The sequence below is a fragment of the Bos grunniens genome, chromosome 15 (genome assembly GCF_055505025.1).
Source record: "Bos grunniens cultivar Pamir isolate PY7600 chromosome 15, Bosgru_T2T1.0, whole genome shotgun sequence".
In the NCBI taxonomy this organism is placed as follows: Eukaryota; Metazoa; Chordata; class Mammalia; order Artiodactyla; family Bovidae; genus Bos; species Bos grunniens.
Genome location: NC_141179.1, coordinates 84,633,564 through 84,657,593, shown reverse-complemented (window position 1 = coordinate 84,657,593; position 24,030 = coordinate 84,633,564). Strand labels below are relative to the sequence as shown.

The following is a 24,030-nucleotide window of genomic DNA, read 5'->3' as shown; positions in this document are numbered from 1 at the left end:
GAGGGCCCCATGGTCCCAGTTCAATGCAGAAACACCCAACAGAGGGCCGGGAGGGGGCCACCAAGGGAGGGAAGGAGGCCCCTGACTGCCTCAGTCCCCTGGGGCCGGGAGGCCCCCCACTACTGAAGCTGGCCCCTGTGCTGTGGGAGAGACACAGGGTGGCCCTAACTGCACGTGTCCAGGACGGCCACCTGGGCTGCAAACCCTTAAAACATGTACAAGGAAGGCCTCTCCGTCTGTGGGAACTTGACCAAAGGGCATTTGGAAGGCTCTCCACGGAGGGCTACAGCCCACACCCTCAGGCACACACGTGCACACGCAGGGCTGACACCCCTAGACCGTTCGCAACACACAGGCAAGGAACAAGCAGCCACTTCCTGGCCCAAAGAGCCCTTGAAACTCTGGGAGCCTGCGCCTCTCTGCTCCTGTGACCCCTCTGCCCCCCACACCGCCTGGCCCGCGTCTTTCTCCGGGGAAGTCCAGGCTCCTCTGACAAGGAAGGTGGGGTCTGGCCTCCGACCAGGCAGCAGCGCCCCGACGGGGGCCCCCTGGGCCAGACCCCGAGGAACCCCATCTCCACGCACCAGGCACCCCTGCGGCCGGGCAGGCGCCCCTTGTCCCCACCGGCCATCTCCCTCTCCGCCCTCGCGCTCAGCCTCCCAGGCCCAGAGAACCGCCCCCGACTGCCCGCCCGGAAACAATCACCCTTTGAGAAAGGCAGCCAAACTGGGCGCCAGGAACGGCCGGGATGGAGGCGGGGCTGGGGGCGGGGGGCTCTAACTCCCGGAGCGAGGCCTGGCGGTGTCGCCCCCTCCCGCAGCCCCGCTTCAGAGCACAGAGCCGGGCCGCTGGCGCCTGGGAGGGCGCGGGGCGATACCCACCCGGGGGTCCGCGCCTCCTCGCGCCCCCGGCCCCGCCCGCGGGGATGTATAGACGGTCCGCGGCGCGGGTCCCGCCGGCAGCTCGCGCGCGGGGCTGGACGCGCGGGGCGGGGCGCGGGGCGGGGCTAGCGGTGGGCACCAGCGCCGCGGGCGGGCCGGGGGCGGGCCGGGGGCGGGGCTGGCGGCGCTGTCACAGCCGCGGCGGCCCGGGCGCGTCCGCCGCCGCCGAGGGGACTGCGCGCCGGCCCGGTCTGCTGGCTCCGGCCGCGCGCCCCGGCCCCGCGCCTCCGCCCTGCGCCCGGACGGCTCTGTTCGCTCTGCCGCGCCCCCGTCCTCCCCGCCCGGCTCCCCGCCCCGCGCCCCCAGTGCGCTCGCGGGCTCGGCCGCCGCCTCGCCGAGCGCAGAAGGGCCGGGCCGGGGCGGCGCTGACCCCGCGGCGATGAAGGGGCCTCGGGGGACCCGCAGCCCGAGAGCCCCCGGGGCCGGAGGCGCGCATGGCCGGGGCCAGCAGCCCGGGGGCGCGGGGACCGGCGCCTAGGGGCCGCCGCCGAGATGGAGCGCGCCGGGGACGATCCGGACTCGCCGCCGCAGGTCAGTGGCCCCGCCGCCGCCGCGTACAGAGCCCCTTTATGCGTCCGCATCGGCGCCCGCGGCATGTGCTACGGGCGCCTGTGCGCGCGCCCCTGTGTGCGTGTGTGCCTGTGTGTGTGTGTGTGCCTGTGTGTGTGTGTGTGCGCGCGCGCGCGCGTGGATGGTGGTGCGCGCAGCGGGGCGGCTGAGAGTCGGCCAGCATCGGGCCGGGGCCAGGAAGCGCCGCAGTCGAGGGGCTGCTGCGAGACAAGACCTGGGTGGTGCTGGCCCTCCTCGCATCGAGAAGGGGAAGCTGGTTCTCAGCCCCTGCCAGCCGCAGGCCAGGCTCTTAGCTCCCCGGGGCCCTTCCTCCCACCTCAGCAGGTGGTTCCTGGGACCTGGAGTTGGGGGTCAGCACCAATGCTCCGGGTCCCCCAGGGTCGTCCCCAAGCCCAGAGGCTCCAGCCACTGGCAAGTTAAATGTCTACAACTCTCCCGCGAGGCAGGGGGCTGAGCAGTGGTGAGGGGCCCCAGCGTCAGGACAGGTGTGCAGGGGGCAGAAGGAGTCAGGACCGAGTTCATTGCCTGCCCTCCACACCCGGACTCAGGCCTGGGGCCCCAGTCCCTCCCAACCAGAGCCCACAGCTTAGGGGAGCAAACTGAGGTGTGAGGCAGCAGAGGATGAAAGGGAGGCCAGGAAGGAGGTGACGACGGCCTGGGGCTGGAGCTGAGGTTGAGAGAACCCGCCCCTGCGCACGCAGAGGCAAAAACAAGACCCTCTCCAGCCCTCTGCCTGTCCTGCCCTGGCCAGGCCTAGTCCCAGCCCGGCGCCGCTTGCATGGATTCTTGTAGAAGCTGGGCAGCAGGGCTCTGGGGCTCTCTCTGCCTGGATGCTGAGGCCGGCCTTGCAGACGGCTGGTCGCTCCAGGCTGGTGGGGGCAGCTCTGCGTGGGTGGGTGGGGTACCCACCGGGGGCTTGACATGCACTGCTGCACAGGACTGGGTGGGGATGTCCCCGGAGCAGCCGGTGACATCTTGTGTGTAGCTGTGTCAGGGTGGGGCTCACGGCTCCCCCAGTTACGGGGCTGTGGGCGTGTGACTTTACCGGATGGAGGCTCCCGCTTCCCCAGATCCACCTTCTGTCCCCCAGGGCTCCCTGCCTCCAGCACAGAGACAGAGGCATCCCCTCCAAAGCTGCTGAGCTGGGGGCTGTCAGTGGCCTCACTGGACCGAACATCGAGTCCCCTTCCTTTGTTTAGAACAAAGACCCTTCCCCCATGAGACCCTCAAAGAGACTGCACTGCACCCAGTCCATGCCCAGCACCCCCAAAGCTTCTGGAGCTGCATTCATCCCCCTCCCCATCTTGGGGAGATGCAGAAGGCTTGCCCGGGTGTGGAGCAGGGAGGCTTGATGGATCCATGCCCCCTTCAGTGCCAGGCGGCTGCTGTGCCCGTTTTGTGCCTGCCCATGGGTGAGCCCCTCCTTGTTGGGGTGTGCTGGCGGCTCACCGGCACGGGACTGAATGCACGCACAGAGGTTCCGGATGAGCAGCAGTGACGGGCCCACCTGAAGGGGGGCTGGTGGAGACTGGGGGCTCCAGAGGAAGAAGTGGAGGGCCAGCCCTGCCCCTGGCCGCCGTCTCTGGATGCACCTGGGTTTTCCCCCATGGTTTTGAGGGGCGAGGGGAGAGGGAACACGGGTGGCTGGCCTTCTCTGGCTGTGAGCACAGGGTGATGAGGAGGGCGGAAGCTGCACAAGTGTGGCGGGTCCAGCAGTGAGCTGACCGCAAACCAGGCTCTAGGGTCAGGGAAGCGTGTTGGTCCAGCTTGGTCAGAGGAGGGGCTGAGCGGGCCGGGAACTGCCCGAGTGCCCCCCTCTGCTGAGCGCTGGACAGGAGGAGAGGCCGGGCTAGGGAAGAGAATCTGAGAGTCCGAGGCAGGTGGAGCAGCTGCGGGAGAAGGCAGACAAAGACGCAGAAGCGTGGGCGCCGGGGTCCAGCAGAGTGGGGGCCACCTCGGGCCTCCTTCTGAGATGCCCGCCTGTGTCGGCAGCCAGCGGCCAGGGCAGGGGGCCGGCCCCCCAAGGAACGTGGGGGAGCGTGGGCTTCAGGGGAGCCCCGGGCAGAAGGGACTCTCTTGCGTGTGCCCACCCCCACGCCTTCTGGGGAGAAGAAGAAGGGAAGCTTGCTCGCAGCCCAGGCCTGCAGGCCAGAAGTCCTCTGCGGGGCCTGCTGAGCGTATGGGGTGAGCACGCGGAGGTGGTGCCATGCAGGGCACAGGCTGGCCAGGCCGAGGCTGCCTCGGTCTCTGTGATCGGCTGGGAGGACTTTGGGGAAAGCGGAGGCCTCTAGGCCCTGATTCCTGAACGTCTGTAGACCCAGGAGCCTCTCTAGCCAGGCTGTCTGTAGGTGAAGCACTTGAGAGGCATCAACATCGTGTCTGCATCTGTTCCGTCCCTGTGAGCCCCTGGCATCCGGAAGCCTCTGAATGGAGTAGGCGTTCTCCCACCCTGGGGCCGCCTCACCGGCCTTGCTGCCGGCTCTCCGTTCAGACCTCCGCCTCCAGGCCTGGGGCCTGGTCCTGCCCCTGCCGTTCCACTGAGGGAGACACACTCAGTGTCCCCCTGCTGAATGGCAGCAACACGGTTTCCGTGCGGAATCAGTGGTTGGTGCGATCATTGCATTTCTTGGCCAGTGTCCCCCCAAAATACGTGCAACCGACAGGAACCCCAGGCCGGTGGCCCCTTGGTGTGGGTGCTGCCAGCTGGCCAGGTGGGCGGGGGCCGCTCCAACCCTGCTCCACACTCGCTCACTGAGCATCTACTGTGTCCCGGGCCCCGGGCCAGTCCCAGGGAGGTAAGGCGTCAAGCGGGCCCCAGTCAGATCAGGTTTTCTGTTTAGCTTAGCTTTGGAAGGAAGGACTGTGTGGGTTGCCTTTTTTTTTTTTTTTTTGCAGCTACAGCAAATTTACTTTCCTAATGAGGTTTAGCTGCAGCCAATATTAAAATGAATCTGTGCTCCCCGAGCGCAGCAGCTGACGGCAGGGCAGTGGCCTCCCCGCCAAGCGCCTGGCAGGGCTTAGGGCTTTGCCGCCCAGAAGCTCAATGGAGGGGAGTCTCAGGGTGGACCTCTAAGAGCTGGCTGGACTGGGGATGTCTTCCCTGAGATCAGAGCCCTGAGCAGGGGGTCTCCCGCCCCGCAGCTGGGAGATGGGGGGCCCTGGTCGTTGTTCATGAAGGAGGGGGAGGGGGCAGGGCCATGGGGGTCAGAGGGCAGGTGTCAGGAGGGACCCAGCCTGAGGTCCTCATGGACCCTGCGCGCTGCTGAGCGAGTGCCGTCGCCTCCTCCTCCCCCTGCCCCGTCTCGCTTCCTTCCCTGTCTCGCTTCCTTCCCTGGGGAGTGGTGAGCACTGGTCTGTCACTTGCCCGGTGCTCGGAGCCTCAGAGCCTGGCGGGACGTGGCGCAGCTGCCCCCTCCCCTGGTGGGCATCCCCCAGTCACGCCAGCGCTTTCTGCAAGCTCAGGCGCGCACGGGGCTGTGGCTGCCCCGCAGGATGGCACAGACGCGTCCGGGACGAGCCCAGCGTCCCTGAGTGCCCCTGGCAAGAGCTGCCCCGGGCTTGGCACTGCGCCTGCGAGCGCGGAGAGCGGGGCCTGCGGACGCGCGTGCTGTGTGCCCACGCTGTGTGCCCTGGGGCCGCCCCTGACCCCCTGTGCCCCCGCGTGTCTTGTCTCTGAGTGGGACGATAACAGGATGCTTGTGAGGTGGGAATGAGAATCACAATGAATCGTGTTACTCACTTGGAACAGGAGCAGTAAGTGCTTTGCTCAGCAGGTATTTTTGCCTCTTTTTTTTTTAATTTGGCTGCTCCAGGCCTTAGTTGCGGCATGCCGGATCTTTGGTTACGTCGTGCAGACTCTTCGCTCCTGCGTGTGGGATCCAGTTCCCTGATCAGGGTGGAACCAGGGCCCCTGCATTGGGAGCGTGCAGTCTTTGCCACTGGATCGCCAGGGAACTCCCAGCAATTTTTAAATCATTCATTCCATGGTAGTTAACGTTCCATCTACCTACATTTGGATGACACGAAGTCTGCCTGGCACACGGAGGGGCCCAGCTGTGGCCTTGCTTCTGTCGCCCACCGCCCTGAGCCTGTCTCCTCCCTGTGGTGGGGCCGTGGCCACACGGTAAGCCCGGCACCATCTCGGGTCGTGTTCGCCTTTGCGAGTGAGCACAGCTCCCCCTCCTGCCCCCAAAGGGCCCTGCTTAGCCCCGTGCGTTCAAGATAAAGGAGCACACGAGGTTCCGGCCTCCAGGGCGTCTGGGCAGGCAGGGGCAGCCAGGGTCGGGAGGGCTCTACCTGGCTCCCAGCCCTGGTCCTGAGGGAGAGGAGCCCCTGGCCAGGCAGGCCCAGCAACCAGCTGCTGTTGGCTTCCAGGCCCAGCTGTGTCGGCCGCTCGCTGCAGACTCAGTCCCAGGGGCCTCGTCTCCTTATCTAAAATGACAGATGCGTGAGGCATGTGCCCGTGTCTGGCCCCAACCACACTGCTGCCCTCGGTCAGCCCCCGTGATCAACACCCCAGGAGCAGGGTGGGGCGCCCACCTGCCGAGAGGACAGGGGGCAGAGCGAGCAGGTCTGGGAGCCAGCAGTGGCCGGGGAGACCATCTGCCCAGAGTTAGGGTTCTGCATCTGTAGATGCAGCCTTCTTTCTGCAGATCAGGAAGCTGTCCGCAGAGGTTCTGCTTCTGTTTTGGGTCATGCAGCACCTTGCTGCCTGGCCCCGCACTGTGGCCTGAGTCTAACTCTGCCCTCCCTGTCTCAGGCCCCCAGGCAGGGGGCGAGAGGCCCTCCCCCACCAGCCAGCCAGGCCTCCGCTGTCCTCCCGTGACAGCTGGCGGGAGGACACACCTACACTGTCCTGCCAGGGCCCCAGGGAAGGTCAGCTGGCTCAGGCCACAGGCAGCGCATTGGAAATACACAGGAAACTTTAATTAGATCAGTGAATCAGCAGCCTGCATGGTGTGTGCACATAGTCTGACCACACTCTGACCACACGGTGTGTGCACACCCTCTGCCCCCAGCCTCTGTGCTGAGCAGTTGTTCTGTTTCCTTTCATCCTCTGAGCCTCTGAGGTGAAGGGAAGTGTTGCTCGCCTAACTCACCCTGTGCTGACATAGACTTTCTCTCGTCCCCGTGAACCTCCTGCTGGGAGCCAGCATCCACGCCTCCACCCCTCCCCACACCCCTGGCTGGAAACACCAGCTCTGTGTGCATGTGTGCGTGCACGTGTGTGTGTGCTTGCCAGCCTCTCACCATGCCCTGCGCACGCCTAGAGCCTTGCCTGGAACCCCTGGGGCACGTCCCCTGGACGTGCCCGCTGTGTGTCTTGCCATGGAGACCCCTGCCGGCCAGCAGGAAGGTCTGGCGCTGGGCCCACACAGGTGCCGCCCGGCGCAGTCCCCAGTGTGTCGCTGCTGACCCACCCACGCACGGTTGTTGGGTGGCAGGTCCTTTTCTGTGGCAGAGATTCATAGAATGCACAGTTAGGTGCACCACCTTAACGGCTCTCAAGTGCTCAGGGCGCCCAGGACATCCCCACTGCGCACCTGTCCAGCTCCAGGACTCCTCATTGTGCACGCTGGAAGCTGTGTGCTTCCCTAGCCCCCGTTCTGCCCGAGCCCAACCACCTTGTGCCTCTGTGAGCGGGTCAGGGGCTTGGTCCTGTTGTGCCGTGCCTCCCTGAGCCCAGAGTCCTCCAGGTCTCTGTGTCAGAGCAGCATCAGCGCTGGTCTCCGCTGGGCTGGGTCACTCCATGTGGAGCGTCTTGCCGGCCCGGTCCTCAGACAGGCAGGCCGTTTGCTGCCAGACTGTGGGGGAGAGGCAGTCCACGGTGGCGTCTCCCCACTGCCCTTCCTGCCCAGGGATGCAGATGCCTCTGTGCTCTGAGAACCAGGCGCCTGGAGCCCCACCTTCCCCGACAGTCCAGTGCCGACCGCAGGGCCGGCGTGCTCGACAGCCCCCGGGAGACAGGGAGGCAAGAGCACGGCTGGCTGAGGCTACAGGCAGGGCCAGCAAAGGGGCAGCCCAGCCAGGACCCCAGGCGAGGAGCCGGCCCCTTGCAGAGCCTGGGGTGGGGCCACTGGCCCCGGAGCCCCGTGCATGGGGCGGCCCTCTGCACGCCCCTCGTGAGGCTCAGCCTGTCTAGACCACCGTCTGGGGCTGACACTGGGACCCTGGGTCCCTCACCCCCCCGGGGTGGGGCCTGGGCTGAGACTAGGGACTCTGGGTCCGTCACCCCCTCCCCAGGGTGGGGTCTGGGCTGAGACTGGGACCCTGGGACCCTCACCCCCCCGGGGTGGGGCCTGGGCTGAGACTGGGACCTTGGGTCCCTCACCCCCCCAGGGTGGGGTCTGGGCTGAGACTAGGGACTCTGGGTCCATCACCCACCCCCCGAGGTGAGGCCTGGGGCTGAGACTGGGGTGCTGTCGCTGCCCGTTCGGGCGCCGCACCTCCTGCAACACTTCTCCCAGTGTCTCTCCCAGCGCGGGGGCGGCTGACCCCAGGGAGGGAACGGGGCGGCAGGAGAGACAGGCGGGAGAGGCAGTGAGAGCAGCCTCAGAAGCCTGGCAGGAAACGGGCAGCCCTGCGTCAACCTCCCACCTCCGAACTCAGCCCCAAGCCCGAAGGAGGAGCCTCGGCTTGCCTACCCTGGAGACGGAGGGAGACGGGGCACCCTGCCCTCCCTGGAGTCCACACCACGGGCACCACCTGCAGGCACAGCCTCGTCTAGGGGAGGGAGGAACCGCTGTGAGAGCTGCCTGAGGCTGGCCAGGCCCAGAGAAGCCAGGGACCCTGCGTCCCATCTCTGCCAGACGCAGATGCTCAGCTGGAGTCACGAGCGGGCTGCTGCCATCCCCGCTACGATATTCCACGTCTTGCAGCCTTCGTGGCGCTCTCTGCGGGGCAGGCCCTGCACTGGGGTTTTCCACAGACCCCTCAGCGGATCCCAAATTGCCCAACGAGCATTGGCGAAGGAGACTCAGTGCCAGAGACACAGTGCAGCCTCCACAGCGTGCAGGGCCCAGAGGAGTCCGGAGGAGCCCCTGGCCTAGGGGCTGCAGACGGACACAGAACCAGCAAGACCGGTGGGTTCACGCAGGGTGTGGGCTGGCCGCAGAGTGTGTGGGGCCTGGCAAGCTTCGGGGGTCAGGCCAAGGGCTCAGAGTGCCAGGTGGCCTCCCCTGGAAACTTCAGGGTGGGTGGGACCCCCATGCCAAACCGCAGGCCACCAGCTCCAAGGGAAACAGGCAGAGAGAAGCAGGATGCCCAGACAGCGGGGAAGGGCAGTGGGGACAGACGGCCACGCGCTGCCACCCCAGCAAGGCTGAACGAACCCTCACCCGGGGCCTGCAGGCTCTGCACCCTGTCCTAGGCAGCGCGTCCTCGGACGCCCAGCCCCCGGGCCCTGGCCCCCGGCCCCTGCCCTCCGTTTCCTATCAGAGCCCCGACTCCTGCCCCCGCCCACCCAGGCCGGTGCCTGGGGGCCCCACGTGCTGAGTGTCAGCATGTCCTGAGCTGCCCCAAGCCTCCAGGGCCCGGGGCAGTGCAGCGAGCCGGGCGCTGAGGGGCAGCATGTTCCAGGGTGTTTGCTGCGGCCGCGCTGGACTCAGGCAAGGCCGTGTCCCAGGGCCAGGGTCACCGTCTGCTGCGTCCACACAGCCTCTCCTGGGGGACGTTCCTCAGAGGCCTCTGCGCCCTGAGGCCACGCGTGTGCCCAGGAACTCACTCAGAGGCGGTCCTGGCCGCGAGCTCACGTGCACACATGATGGTATCACCTGGGGAGGGGGGGCTGGCTCCGAGTGGCTCGCAGAATGGACCTAGCGCCGCCGCCTCCCAAGTGAAACTTCAGCCTGTGTCCGGGGGCAGGGAGCTGGCGCTTCGGCCTCTGTGGGGTTGCATCACAATCGATGGTGCTGAGGTGCAGCGCAGTGCCCAGCTGGTGCCCAGGCTTCCTGCAAGGTGGCCAGCGGGCTCGGGGACACTCAGACCCCCGAGGAGGGCTGTGACAGGCCTCGTGGACGGGACAGCTGCCCAAGGCCCTCCCGCGACGGCTCTCATGGGGGCGCTCACCCGGGCCGGCCGCTGTTGGGTGGGCCACTCTCCCTCTGGTCTGTGTCCCCACCTGGAGCCACGCTGCAGGTCACGCGTGTGCCTCGGGCCCAGCCCAGGACACCCAGGACACACCCCAGGTGACACCCTCCTGCGAGGGGCCGTGGGGCACGTGGACGACCCTTCGCATGAAGACGGGGACGTCAGTCAGGCCACTGGTGCCGCGGGTTTGTGCCATTCGGACTCCTGCAGCGCAGGGGACCACTCACATCAGACCCTTGTCCATTCTCTACTGAGTCAGAATCCAAACCCGATCCCAAGGCTATTTCTGAAAAACCGGAAGAGAAACCAAGGAGCCATTTCATACACGACCGACGGACTGTTGTTTCCTGACTCCTGGGTGGAAGAAACCTGAAGCCGTCACCGCAGCCTGTGCTGAGCGGGTGTCCTTCCGCCCCGGCCAGGGGCTGGGGTCTCGGCCAAAGCGGAGGAAGATGGCACCAGGCCCGGGGTCGCTCCAGCCCCCACCGTGTGAGCCGGTGGAGAGCCCCTCCTGGCTGACCCGAACCCTTGGTGCTGCCCGAGGGGCCAGGTCTGCCAGCAGGAGCAGTATGCGTGGAGCGGGTGTGAGCGCTCTGAGACTCTGACCCAGGCCCTCCAGGCCTGTTTCCTAGCCTGTGAAACGGGGCCAAGACTGCCCTGCCTGTCTCAGAGGCCGCCGTGGCTTGCAGAGAAGGAACCCAGCCTGCCAAGGCAGGGCTGCAGCCCCGGGGGTCGTCCGAGCCCTCCTGGGGTGGAAGGCCCCCTCTTCCACCTGCTCCGGGGGTGAGGGCAGAGCCAGGGGTCAGCAGCTGCCACGTACTGCCCTCTCCCCGCAGAGCCAGTGGGGTGAGGAGGCTGGGGAGTGAGGCATGGGGCCAGCTGATGCATGTGGACCCTCAGGGAGGGAGCCAGTTAGCTGTGGCCTCAGGCTTGTCCTGCGCAGGGGCTGCGGGGTTGATGCTGAGTCCTGTTAGGGCTCGTGGGGTCCCATTAGGTCTCAGAGACCATCTGAGGCCGAGGGTGAGCCGGCCCTTCCCAGCGTCCTGCCCGCTGACCTCTGCTGAACTCTGCTGACGTCCGCTCAGCTTCCCTAGTCCAGCCCCAGGGCACTCGGCTCCCAGGGACAGGGGGCAGCTGCTCTCCTCACGGCCCAGCAGGGTCACCTCCACCCATTCAGGACCAATGCCCTGGCCTGTCTGTGTGGTGCAGGCAGGTGGGGGGCCCTCTCGGGGCCAGGGAGCTGCGGCCTCCCCAGAGTATGTAAGGTTGCTCCTCATCCGTCCGCAACGGCCCTGCGTGCTCTCGTCATCTCTGTGCACACTCAGTCATGTCCGACTCTGCAACCCCACGGGCTGCAGCCCTCCAGGCTCCTCTGTCCATGGGGATTCTCCAGGCAAGAAGACTGGAGTAGGGTGCCATGCTCTCCTCCAGGGGATCTTCCCAACCCAGGGATTGAACCCGAGTCTCCTGCGTCTCCTGCACTGTAGGCAGATTTTTTACCGTTGAGCCACCAGGGAAGCCCCTTATCATCACAGAATATGGCAGAAAAAAAGAAATACAGGCGGGAAAGGAAGAAAGCCCTCGTTTCTATGAGAATTACGTTGAATGCTCTCCAAAGCTTCCATGAGGCGAGTCCGGGAAAACGTTCTCCAGGAGAGGTGAAGACCGGTGGGAAACATCATACGAACGCTGAAGGACGCCGTGCAGGTCACTCACTGAGCATCCCCTGGTCGAGGACCACTTTGGGGAAGTCAGGTCGGGGCCGCGGGCGCTGTGCCCGGGGGACGACTCCCCGCGGGCCGTGAGCTCCCGGGACATCCTTGGCCTTGCAGGCAGAGTCGCACTGGCTGGCAGTGGGCGCTCGATCAGGGAAAGGACTTCGGCTGGGCGGTGGTCAGGGCGTGCGCAGCTTGTACACAATACTCTGGGGGTTCTTCTCCCCGTGGCCTCCTGCAACCCGCCTGCCAGCCACGATCCCAGGCCTACGGGCACCATGGCCCTTGCCCTGCTCGAGGGCTTGGGGGGGAAGGTCTGTGTGTAACTGACCTCCACCAAACACACACACGTGCACACACACACGTGCACATGCATACACATACACATGTGGCACACACATGCACACATGTACACACACACGTGTACACCTGTGCACACGCACACACGTACACAATGTACATGCACAGCACACACACGTGAACACATACGCGTGCACACACACGTACACATACACATGTGTACACCTGTGCACATGCATACACGCACACAATGTACATGCGCAGCATGCACACGCAAACACATACGCATGCACATGCATGCGCACGCACACATGTGTACACATGCTCACACACGTGCACACACGTGCACGTGCATACACACATGCAGCACACGCATGCACACATGCACACACACGTGTGCACCTGTGCACACGCGTACACGCACACAATGTGCATGCACAGCATGCACACGCACGCACACATGCAGACACGTGTACACATGCACGCACACACACGTGCACGCACCAGCTCTGCAGATACCTCCCTGAGTGGCAGGACAGAGCTGTGTGAGCCTCCCTCCCTGCGGGCCAGGCGCATCCAACCCCCAACCCACCACCGCCGCCACCACATGGCCCCTGAATCCAGCAGAGCCCTTCCCACCACCAGTGGGACTAAACCAGCTCCTCCCCAGGTGTGGGGCGTGGGCAAGCTTTCTGCTGGAATCCCTGCAGTCTCAGAAGGCAGGCTGCCGTGAGCCTCAGAGCCAAGTTCGCCCAGCCTCTTCCGGGCAGCCTGCTTGAGGCTGGACCCCAGGCCGGCTGCCCATCACCCCTCCCGGGCCACGGCCCGCGGTCATCCTTGCAGTCCCCTCTCAGACTCAGGCCTCTGCGTCTGGGGTGCTCTGCCTGCCCCACTCCACGCCCCCACCCCAGGCCCCCTGATCCCCGCTCCCAGCCACCCAGCCCCAGGCCTGCCCCGCACAGACCCCTGCTGGCCAGCTGGCTCCCTCGGAGGCTGGGGGCTCCCCGCTTCACTTCATAACCGCCTGGTAATTAGCTTCATGACTTCACCGCCGTGCTTATAATAGCCTCCATTAAAGTTATGGGATTTTCAAGCCGTAATGGCTTCCAAAGTAATTAATGCACAACTGGGTTTATGGCTAAGTTTATTTTTAGAGCTTTCCTGCCTCTCCCTCCTTCCCACCATAGATGTTTTGACCAGATAGACTGGACAGGATCAGAGCATTGTCCCCCTCAGGCCGTTGCCTCTGTCCCCTCCTACTCCACGGGGGATCGGGACCTGCAGGGGGCTGCCCCCCAAGGGGTTCTGGGGCCTGACCCCCTTCCCCCACTCCTGTCTGGGTTCAGGCCTGGCCCCAGCACAAGCCGTCCCCTGTGGCCTCGGCAAGCACCAGGAGGATGGGGATGCAGGAGGACTCAGAGAGCGGCGAGTGATCCCTGGGGGAGGCCACGGCGGGGGCCGGGTGCCCAGGCCAGGCCAGCTCCCACGGCCAGATGCCTGGAAAAGCCCCAGGGGACCCCACAACCCAAGGAGGCCTCCCTGTGTGGCCTGCGGCGGCCAACCAGACCAAGGTCCCAATCCAGTGTTTGGCGTCCTACCCAGGGGCTCGGCACTGGTGGGGCTGGCCGGGGAGGCGGCCCAACACCCAGACGGGCAGGCAGCGTGGCCTCTGGGCTCCTCCCGCGGGGCCGCGGCCAGGAGCACGGAGGTAGCTCGGGGTCCAGGAACCCGCCCTGAGCCTGCATCGTTTGACCCCAAGGCCTATCCGCCATCTGCTCCAAGCAGGCCGTGCAGACAGGCCGGGGCGGCCACTGGCGCGCACCCACCCGCCGGGAGGGCTGCAGGCCAGAGGACCAGGTCGGGAGGAGGGACGCAGTGCCTCCAAGAGTCCTGCTCAGCCTGGCTCTCAGCCAGGAGAGACGGCCGTCCGCCTGCCTGCGGCCTGGTGGGCGTGACCTTGGGGGCTCGGCCTGCCAGACGGGACACCTGGGGGGCCCACGCGCGGGGACAGGCGGGCTGCCCATGGCTGTCCTCCCCCCAGGCCGCCCCTGTGGACCCAGAGGTGTCTTGCAGGGCTCTCAGCACAGAAGTGGGGGCGGGGGAGGGGGTGACAGCTCCCAGGAGGCTGGGAGGCAGGGCGCCAATCCCTCATCATGAGCTCAGCCGGCCCGGAGGGGAGCTGTCGGCACGCGACCCCCTCAGCTGACCCCCGAGCCCCCTCGGCTGGCCCCTGAGCTCCTCGGCTGACCCCTGAGCCCCCTCGGCTGGCCCCCGAGCCCCCTCGGCTGGCCCCCGGCTGTGGCTCCAGCCTGGGCCCTGTCCCGTCCAGGCTTGCTGAGGGTGCACCCTCCCAGAGTCCACTTCCAAACACTACTGGCCAGTCCTCTGAGGACTCACTCGGCGCAGATGCCTTCATCCAGGCTGTGAAACGAGGTCCGAGCACAAGGCTGTGGCCGTCACAGCCACCTCAGCCTGAGCACTCTCTGTGTCCTCCCAGAGGCAGGCTGCAAGGCCCACGGGCGTTAAAGCCTTGGAAACTAGGTGCCCTCTTCATAAACGGGCCCGGGGGTAAGCCGGGGGAACCCAGGCAGGGGTGTCTGGACCGAGGGGGCACCGCCTGTCCTCGGCCCCACGGGGCGGCACCCCAGGCCTCTGGCCAGCCTCTCTGTCCCCTCTTGCAGGTGTTCACCCCGCAGGGCTCCTGACCCACTGCAGACAGCACCCCTTCCCAGACTCCGGTCGGGCTGGACTCCGCAGAGCTGCGTCGGCAATGGGTGGGTTGAGCGGTCAGGCCCGTGGGCTGGCGTGCGGCTCCCCGTGGCCCCGTGCCTGGCCCACCCGGCCCACTCGTGTGCTTTTCTCCCTCTGCGGCCGCTGCCCAGCTCACGAGGAGCTGTGGGCCCAGCCAGCCTTGGAGATGCCGAAGCGACGGGACGTCCTCGCCGTCGTGCTCATCGTGCTCCCCTGGACACTGCTGGTCACCGTGTGGCACCAGAGCACCGTTGCACCCCTGCTCGCCGCACGCAAGGGTGAGTCCCGCCCCGCCGGGAGACCGCAGCCTGCAGGCCTGAGTCTCCTGACGGGGTGACCACAGCCCGGAGGCCTGAGTCTCCTGACAGGGTGACCGCAGCCCGGAGGCCTGAGTCTCCTGACGGGGTGACCGCAGCCCAGAGGCCTGAGTCTCCTGACGGGGTGACCGCAGCCTGGAGGCCTGAGCCTCCTGATGGGGTGACCGCAGTCTGGAGGCCTGAGCCTCCTAACAAGGTGACCACAGCCTGGAGGCCTGAGTCTCCCTTAACAGGGTGACCACAGCCTGCAGGCCTGAGTCTCCTGACGGGGTGACCACAGCCTGGAGGCTTGAGCCTCCTGACAGGGTGACCGCAGCCCAGAGGCCTGAGTCTCCCTTAACAGGGTGACCGCAGCCTGGAGGCCTGAGTCTCCTGACGGGGTGACTGCAGCCTGGAGGCCTGAGCCTCCTGACAGGGTGACCGCAGCCCGGAGGCCTGAGTCTCCCTTAACAGGGTGACCGCAGCCCGGAGGCCTGAGTCTCCTGACGGGGTGACCACAGACTGCAGGCCTGAGCCTCCTGACAGGGTGACCACAGCCTGGAGGCCTGAGTCTCCTGACAGGGTGACCGCAGCCTGGAGGCCTGAGCCTCCTGACAGGGTGATCACAGCCTGGAGGCCTGAGTCTCCTGATGGGGTGACCACAGCCTGGAGGCCTGAGTCTCCCTTGATGGGGTGACTGCAGCCTGGAGGCCTGAGTCTCCTGACGGGGTGACCACAGCCTGCAGGCCTGAGTCTCCCTTGATGGGGTGACTGCAGCCTGGAGGCCTGAGTCTCCTGACGGGGTGACCACGGCCTGAAGGCTAACTCTCCCTTAACGGGGTGACCGCAGCCTGGAGGCTGGAGGCCTGACTCTCCCCTGACGGGGTGACCACAGCCTGGAGGGAGGCCTGACTCCCCTGACGGAGTGGCCACAGCCTGGAGGGCTGACTCTCCCCTGATTGGCCAGTGGGGACCTGGGGCCGACTTGGCTGATGACTGCACCCTTGGGGGCTGACCTGGGGCTCGGATGGTGCCATGCACCCAGGCTCAGAGCCTCGCGGGCTTTCTTCTGCACCCACGCCCAGGACATGCACCACGGAAGGGCTGGGGGGGTACACCATGGGAGGGCTCAGGGGTGGTGGGCGTGCACCATGGGAGGGCTAGGGGGTGCATACCCCACAGGAGGGCTGGGGGGTGCAGCATGGGAGGGCTCAGGGTTGGGGGGCATGCACTGTGGTAGGGCTTGGGGTTGGGTGGTGGGATTTCCAGCCTGTGTTACTGAAAGCCTTTCAGGGCGAGTGTCTTCTTTTCCTGGTCAGGAAGCCCTGACGCAGCCCCCAGCCCCCAGAGCAGGCAGGGCCAAGAGCCCCAGTCTGGTGCGGGCAGCCCTCACCGTGACGCTTCAGGCTGCTCAAGGCTGCAGGGGCCTGAAGCTTCCTCCAGGAGGACTGGGCCGAACGTGGCTCAGCGCCCACCGTCTGTCGGGCGCCTGGAGCTCTCCCAGCATTTCCTCCCCTCGCTCCTTGGTGCTTTATCTTTTTTTGGCTGAGCTGAGTGGCTCGTGGGATCTTAGTTCCCTGAGCAGGGACTGAACCCAGCCCATGGCAGTGAGAGCGCCAAGTCCTAACCCTGGACCGCCAGGGAGCCCTGCTGCTTGTCCTTGTAGAGCCGTCACCGCGGCACCTCACGAGGTCTGTCGCGTGGGATGTAACACCACGTGCTTCTGTTCTCAGCGGCGCTTTGGGTTCAGGGACGCCAGGCTGCCGCGCTCAGCACGGCCGGTCATGCCTAGAGACGGGACTTGGCGCCCTGGTCCCAGGGCAGCCGCGATGGTGACACAGGCAGCACCAGAGGGCGATGGGGGCCCTGAGGACCGGAGGCGGCAGCAACCCTGACCCAGCCTGTCTTAGGCTCGCAGACCCTCCAGGGCGCAGAGCTGCCTGCGGGGGTGTGATCACAGGGCAGGGGGAGGGGGGGGACGCTCAGGGTCCTTCCCTAGCCTTGGGCTCCAGAGCTCTGCTCGTGGCAGGATACACTAACCCTTATTTATGTCCTGGTCTGCAGCTGCTCTCTGGAAGCTTGTTTTCTTTTCCCAGTTTGACTTAAAACTCCTGCAGAAAGTCCCCTTGGTTGCCTGTGCCGGTCTCCCCACCCTGCACCCGCAGCCCGGGGGCAGGCTCCCACCTGGGCTGTGTGTCCCCAGTGGGGGTCATTAGCCCGTGGGAACTCTCCGAGAGCCGGGGACTTGTATGTCACCGCGGAGCCCAGTGCCCAGCCCCAGGCCAGCACCCACATCCACACCTGCCTGCTGACTAGAGCTGTAGGAAGCCCAGCCTCCCGGGACCCCCTTCACCCCCTGCACGGGATTGCCCCCACTACCCTTCCCATAGTTGGACGTCTTACTGTCCGCCTCTGCACAGGAGAGATGTTCCGAGCCCCTAAACCCACATGGAACCTGGATAAAGGAGATGCAGTTATCAGCTCCCCTTCGCAGCTGCCAGTAGTGACCAGAGGCCAGGGCCCTGGCTCAGGGTCCTGTGGTTAGTGCAGAGCTGGCCGGGTCTGAGCCTCGGAGCTCGGACCCCAAGGTCTGGCCTCCGACCATCCCACCTCCCGCTGAGATGGCCCCGGAGCAGCGAGCACCCAGAGTCCTTCACGTGGCCAGACAGGCCTCGGTTGGGGGCGGGGGGCGCTTTCAGAACGGGAGGGGTGTGGGCTGGTCCCCCCATGAGGGGCTGCTGGCTCCCCACGGGGATGCAGATAAGGGAGAAAGCCTGGCCATCAGAGCTGCCCTGGCGGGAGCAGGGCACCTCCAGGGGCTCCCATGCCTGCGTGTCATGGAGGTGGGCCTCTGCCCGGCTCCACACACACCCCTCCTGGGCGCACGGCTGGGCAGGGGCACAGGCAAGGCCCCAGGGGCTGTGAACGCATGACAGGAACGTGCATGTGAGGAGACACACAGGCCCAGAGGAGCCGAGGCGGGTCTCCACCCCGCCCTTTGGCCCAAACATGGGACATCGACAGTCAGAAGGGATGGGCTCGGGATCCAGAAGCATCTTGCCCACCATGGACAGCCCCCAGGACAGGGTGCTGTGGTGAAGCCCCACACTCCACAGCGAGGTTCGGGAGCTAGATTCTGGGTCAGGCCCCAGAGCGCCTTTGGGGCAACCCCCACAGGTCCCTTCCCCCCGGGGGAGCAGGAGGGGGACAGGGAGGGGAGGACGGGGGCAACGGCCTGAGAGGGAGGCTCTGATCCTGTCCAGTCTATCTGGAACCCAGGTGAGGTGCTCCTGGACTCTGGGGCCACAGGCCGCGTGGCACCAAAGCACTAAGGTTGCCCCAGGCAGGAGTGCTAGTGCCCCAGGCTCCTCAGCAGCTCTGGGGAGAAGGGCGCGGGCAGTGTGGTGGGCGCTTCGCCACACAAAGCCTGGCACAGACGGGAGCCCCGGGTGCGATGCTGCAGCTTGGCCAGCTGCCCTTAAACCGCTCAGAGCTGTCGAAAGCCAGGCATAGGGGTCAGAAAGAGGAGGACCCAGGGCGAGGGTGTCAGGCAGCCAGCCTTAACCATCAGCGGCAGCCCCCAGGACCCCAGAGAGGTGTGCACTGACTCTCCCACAGGAGCAGAGGAGAGCCGGGCGGGCTGGTACCTGTACCCAGTACACCTGTACCCAGTACCTGTACCCCAGTACTCCTGTACCCAGTACCTCTGTACCCAGCATCTGTACCCAGTACCCCTGTACTCAGTACTTATACCAAATACTCCTGTACCCAGTACCTTTGTACCCAGTGCTCATACCCAGTACCCTTATACCCAGCGTCGGTACCCAGTACTCCTGTACCCAGTACCCCTGTTTCCAGTACCTGTACTCAGTACCCCTGGAATCAGTACTTATACCCAGTATTCCTGTACCCAGTACCCTTCTACCCAGTACCATTGTACCCAGTACTTATATGCAGTACTCCTTACACAGTACCCTGTACCCAGTACCTCAGTGCTATACTCAGTACCCCTGTATCCAGTACCCTGTACCCAGTACCCCTGTACCCTGTACCCAGTACCCCTGTACTCAGTACCTTATCCAGTACCCCTGTTCCCAGTACCACTGTACCCTGTAACCAGTACCTCTACCCAGTACCCCGTACCCAGTACCTTACCCAGTGCCCCTATGCTCAGTACCTTATCCAGTACCTCTGTACCCAGTACCACTGTACCCAGTGCCTCTGTGCCCAGCACTTGTGCCCAGTGTCCCCACACCCCCTCCTCTGATCTGCAGATGACAGTGGTGACCCCCGGCGTGAGGCGCCCCCTGGCACGGACCCCAGGGAGTACTGCATGTCCGACCGGGACATCGTGGAGGTGGTGCGCACAGAGTACGTGTACACGCGGCCCCCGCCCTGGTCTGACACACTGCCCACCATCCACGTGGTGACGCCCACCTACAGTCGCCCGGTGCAGAAGGCAGAGCTCACTCGCTTGGCCAACACGCTACTGCACGTGCCCAACCTGCACTGGCTGGTGGTGGAGGATGCACCGCGCCGCACCCCGCTGACGGCACGCCTGCTGCGCGACACCGGCCTCAACTACACGCACCTGCACGTGGAGACGCCACGCAACTACAAGCTGCGGGGGGATGCGCGTGACCCGCGCATCCCCCGGGGCACCATGCAGCGCAACCTGGCACTGCGCTGGCTGCGGGAGACCTTCCCGCGCAATTCCAGCCAGCCTGGCGTGGTGTACTTTGCGGACGACGACAACACCTACAGCCTGGAGCTCTTCGAGGAGGTGCGGGCCGCGGATACACAGACCAGTACCTGTACTCAGTACCCCTGGGACCAGTACTTATACCCAGTACTCCTGTACCCAGTACCCTTGTACCCAGTACCATTGTACCCAGTACTTATATGCAGTACTCCTTACACAGTACGGAGTACGTGGATATGCAGACCAGGGAGGGCGGGGAACCTGGCGAAGGGGGAGGAGGCCTGCATGGGCTCCCAGACCGACCAACCCACCGCAGCCCTGGCTTCAGGCACTGTCTGGAGGAGGGCTTCCAGTGGGGGAGGGGAGGAGGGTTCCCCGTCCACCTTCAGTGTCCCCCCAACTCCCATCCCCCGAGTTTGGGAATCAGGACAGTGGGGGAGGGGAGGGAGTCATTTCAGACTCTAAATCGGGGAGACAGAGCTTTTGCAGCAAAGGACAAAGCACAGGTCACGTGACAAGGGAAGCACCAGCTGCTTGCAGGGTGGCCTTGCTCACAGCCCTGGCCAGTCCTCTGCAGACGCCCGCCCTGGGCGGCCCAGGTGTCCTGACTCTTCTCCCCTCTAGATGCGCAGCACCAGGAGGGTGTCTGTGTGGCCCGTCGCCTTCGTCGGGGGCCTTCGGTACGAGGCCCCGAGGGTCAATGGGGCAGGGAAGGTGGTTGGCTGGAAGACGGTGTTCGACCCCCACCGGCCGTTTGCCATAGACATGGCGGGATTTGCAGTCAACCTGCGGCTCATCCTGCAGCGGAGCCAGGCCTACTTCAAGCTGCGTGGCGTGAAGGGCGGCTACCAGGAGAGCAGCCTGCTGCGCGAGCTTGTCACCCTCAGCGACCTGGAGCCCAAGGCGGCCAACTGCACCAAGGTGGGCGCCCGCCAAGCTCGCAGCGCGGTGCAGGCCAGCTCCTGCCCGCGAGGCTCCCTGCTAATCAGGGACCTGCACAGCCAGTGGACAGCCAGCCTCCCTCCAGGGTGGCGGGTCTGTGGCCCTTCAGGCAGCCACACTAAAGGTGGGCAGGGGGACGAGGAGGGGGCCCCCAGGCAGGCAGAGCCTAGGAATGAATTCCTCCCTCACCACGCATCAGCTGGGCTCCATACTTCCATGCCAGACACACCTACATGTGTGCACACACATGCACACGTGGGCACATGTGTACACATGCACACACACACATGCATATGCCAGTGCACATGCACCGACATGCACAGGCACGGGCACATGTGTGTGCATGCATGTGCACACACGCCCATGCACGTGCACACGAGCACGAGTGTATGTGCCCAGTACACACGCACACACAGGCGTGCACACACATGTTCGTGCATATGCTCATGCACACACATGCATAGATACGTCTTCCTACCAGTTTGGACTTCTCCAGTTGGGGACCAGGCTGGCACTTAGCTGAGCTGGAGGCCCCAGAACTGTCTCCCTCAAGATCCATCAAAAAGCACAGGGGAGGCTGAGAAGCAAGAGGAAAACTTGGGACCACTTTCTCTCTTCTTTGTAGCTGCAGATTTTCTGTTTCCAATAGATATTGTGAAGGCAGCCTATGTACAAAGAGCAAGAATGAGGGGGTAGGCAGAAATACAGAACAATGGAGAAAGTCTTGCTGGAACAGGGCTGGAGGGGAGGGGCAAGGGTGGGAGGGCGAGGTCGGGGCCGGCCCCATGTGGTCTTATGTCTCTGGACACACAGATCCTGGTCTGGCACACGCGGACCGAGAAACCAGTGCTGGTGAATGAGGGGAAGAAAGGCTTCACTGACCCCACGGTGGAGATCTGAGCCCCGGACACAGGTAAGGGGATGCGAGCCGGTGACACCCTGATCAGCCCCCCCTCCAAGCTTGGGTGTAGAGTAAATCTGCCAAGGTGTTTCCTCCTGGTCTTTAATCATGACAGTCACGGCAAAGGCCCCATGGAGTGGAGGAGGCAGAGATGAAGTCAGTAGGTGGCAACCTCCCCGCACACCTGGGCCCCCCAGCTGGGTCCCCGCACACCTGCACCCCCCCAAGCCGGGTCCCCGCACACCTGGGCCTCCCAGCTGGGTCTCTGCACAGCTGGATCCCCACACAGCTGGGTCCCCACACAGCTGGGTCCCTGCACACCTGGGCCCTTCCTTGCTGCTTGGAGGCCTTCACCTCACAGCACCGCCTCGTGACGGCTCCCTGTCTCCCCATCTCATTCTGGCCACAAACCTGTCCTCGTATGAGGCCCTGCTGGGTGGACTCACCTGGGCTCTGTCTGCATGGTTTCCTCCTCAGTTGAGGTAGAAGCGTGGACTCCAGATTCTGGCCCAGTTCCCAGGCTCCCATTTCCCTCATTTTCTTCATCTGCTAAATGGGTTGTTGGGGCACCAGAAATAGTCTCTGGCACTGCCCAACTGCTGCTGCTTTTATTTGGTCCTTAAAAATCCTGTACTGAAGTAGTTCACAGGCTCTATTTACGCTTTAGAGATACAGGAACGAAACTCAGAAAAGCTGAGTGGATTGTGCCAGTAACCCGCACAGCCAGGCCCTTCCTGAGCTGGAGGCTTGCTGTGAGTGGGGTTCTCTTGGTCTTCAGGCCTCAGGCTGCAGCTTTTGTGCCTCGCTGGCAACAGCCCAACTGCAGGAGACCGCGGGGGTCATGACCCTGAGCATGGCAGATCACCTGGGCCACGACCAGACCGCAGTGGGTCAGACAGAGCACGCTCCCAGCTCCTCGGGCGTCTGGGGGGGCCCCGTGGACCCCAGCTCCCAGCGGCCCCCTCACGCTGCTCCCTCGCTCTCTCCCCTCAGGAGCGCCTTCTGAGACCTGCTCCTGGCCGCCTCCTCTCCCCACGCCGTGTCCCTCTGAGGCGCACTCCCGTGGACTCGCTGCCACCCTCCCTTCCCCTGTGGGGCCTTCAGAGAGAACCCGGCCCCATGCCGGGACGAAGGACGGAGACCCTAAAGCACAGAACCCCCAGACCTGTTGTGCTCCACCCGCCCGGCAATCCTGCGGGGTCGACGCCATGGGCCCCGAAATAGGGGACTGCCCGGCTGGGACGGAGGTGAGAGCCCGGCAGAGCGGCCCCTGGCCCCATGGGGGCCCCACGGCCACTGGACGGTGGTCCCCAGCCCCAGGCGTCCGGACCAAGCTGCTCCCGGGAGAGGAGGTCGGCGCCCTAGCGGGCTTTCCTTGCTCCCGCCTCCAGAGCCTGGGGCCGCCTGAGCGCCTGGCAGGCCCGGCTGTACCTCGCCTCGCGGGGGGAGCAGAGCCCCTCCAGGCCCTCGCCCCACCCCCCGCCCCGCCCCCGCCCCGCCCCCGGCCCCGCCCCGCCCCCGGCCCCGCCCCCGCCCAGCGCGGAAGGAGCCGCCCACTGCCGCGCCTGGGCCGGGACTGGGGAGGCAGACGCCCCCACCAGAGCGGCCGCCGGGGCTCAAGGTGCAGGTGGGCCAGGAGCAGAGAGAGGAAGGGCCGGGCGGTGTCCTCCCCGCCCCGGCCGGGGCTTTGGCCTAGCGGAGGGGTCGACAGAAGGGCACGGAGGTGACCTGAACCCAGAGGGCGGGAGACCAAGCCCAGACTGCTGGCAAATCGTGACTTACACACAGAGTGGGAAGCAAAACCTCGCTTATCCCAAACGGGGCGCACAGTCAGCTGGCCTCCCGTCCCTCCCCATCCCCCTCAACCACGCAGCCTCCCGCCAGGAGGGAGGCGCTGGTCCCCCTGCCTTCCCCGCGGGCCAGCCCTCTGCCAGCCCCCTCTCATGCTCCTGACGGCTGGAAGCACAATTTTCATCCCCTGAGAGGCAGAGGAACAGCTCGCGCCCCGCCCGAAACAGGTGTTTACTTTTAACGCTAACAGCCCCCACCCTCCTGAAACTCGCCGGATGGGCCCGAGGGCTGTGGAGAGCCCGCTCCTGGGTATGGGGGAGCCGTGGCCTCAGCGCAGCGACCCAGAGTGCCAAGCAGCATCGCCGCCTGTGCTGAAGGGAGTTTACCTCCTCACCATGGTCAGGAGAGCATCCCACAACCCCCTACCCAGAGCCCTGAGCCGCCTTGCAGGGCCCGGGAACCACGGGGGTAACAGTGACCAGCTGAGTGGGTGAATTTGCGCCGGTCACCGTGGCCTCGCTCACGGGACCAACCCTGGACGCTGGGTCAGCTCGCCTGGCTGGACAACTGTCTTGGCCAGAAGGCCAGGGCTGGTTTTCAGGAAATTGGTGATGAACCACGAAACGGGATCGTCTCTTTTTGTTTCTTTTTGGCAGATACTAGTTCAGTTGTTCACCTAACACCCTCTCTTCGCTGCATGTGTATTTATTTAGTTATAACCCTGGTGGACTGCAGCTTCCGTCTTTGTTGGGAATGAGTTCGTTATGAGCCATGGTTGGGTCGGTGACCACAGCTTGTTTGCTCCCCCGTCGGGAGTGGGGGGCGGGGCAGAGCCCGGAGGACACAGTGGGGAGGGCGGCCCCCACAGCTGCACCATCGTCTGTTTTAATTTAACTGTATTTAATTTGTTTCGAAATTAAAAGTCAACTATGGTTTTTAACCGTCTTAACCCTCCTCCACCCTGCCTGCTTTCTCATCACTTAAGCGCCCAGCCTGTACTGTGAGGTGCCCCTCTGGACACTCCCTGCTCCAG

At 65.1% G+C, this 24,030-nt stretch overlaps 1 protein-coding gene across 3 annotated transcripts; it reads left to right on the top strand.

Moving 5' to 3' along the window:
* The first annotated feature begins 1,095 nt into the window (after nt 1-1,095).
* On the top strand, nt 1,096-23,946 carry B3GAT1 (beta-1,3-glucuronyltransferase 1). Of its 3 annotated transcripts, XM_086338811.1 has the most exons (8): nt 1,096-1,472; nt 5,324-5,634; nt 14,296-14,388; nt 14,497-14,643; nt 18,936-19,444; nt 19,988-20,284; nt 21,119-21,218; nt 22,200-23,946. In XM_086338811.1, exons 3-7 carry the CDS (start codon nt 14,385-14,387, stop codon nt 21,203-21,205), a joined length of 1,044 nt encoding a protein of 347 aa, XP_086194937.1. In that variant the 5' UTR covers nt 1,096-1,472; nt 5,324-5,634; nt 14,296-14,384; the 3' UTR covers nt 21,206-21,218; nt 22,200-23,946. The 3 variants fall into 3 exon arrangements, with proteins under 3 accessions (XP_086194937.1, XP_086194936.1, XP_086194939.1); XM_086338810.1 differs by lacking the exon at nt 5,324-5,634; XM_086338813.1 differs by lacking the exons at nt 1,096-1,472; nt 5,324-5,634 and adding an exon at nt 8,296-8,593.
* The last annotated feature ends 84 nt before the right edge of the window (nt 23,947-24,030 follow it).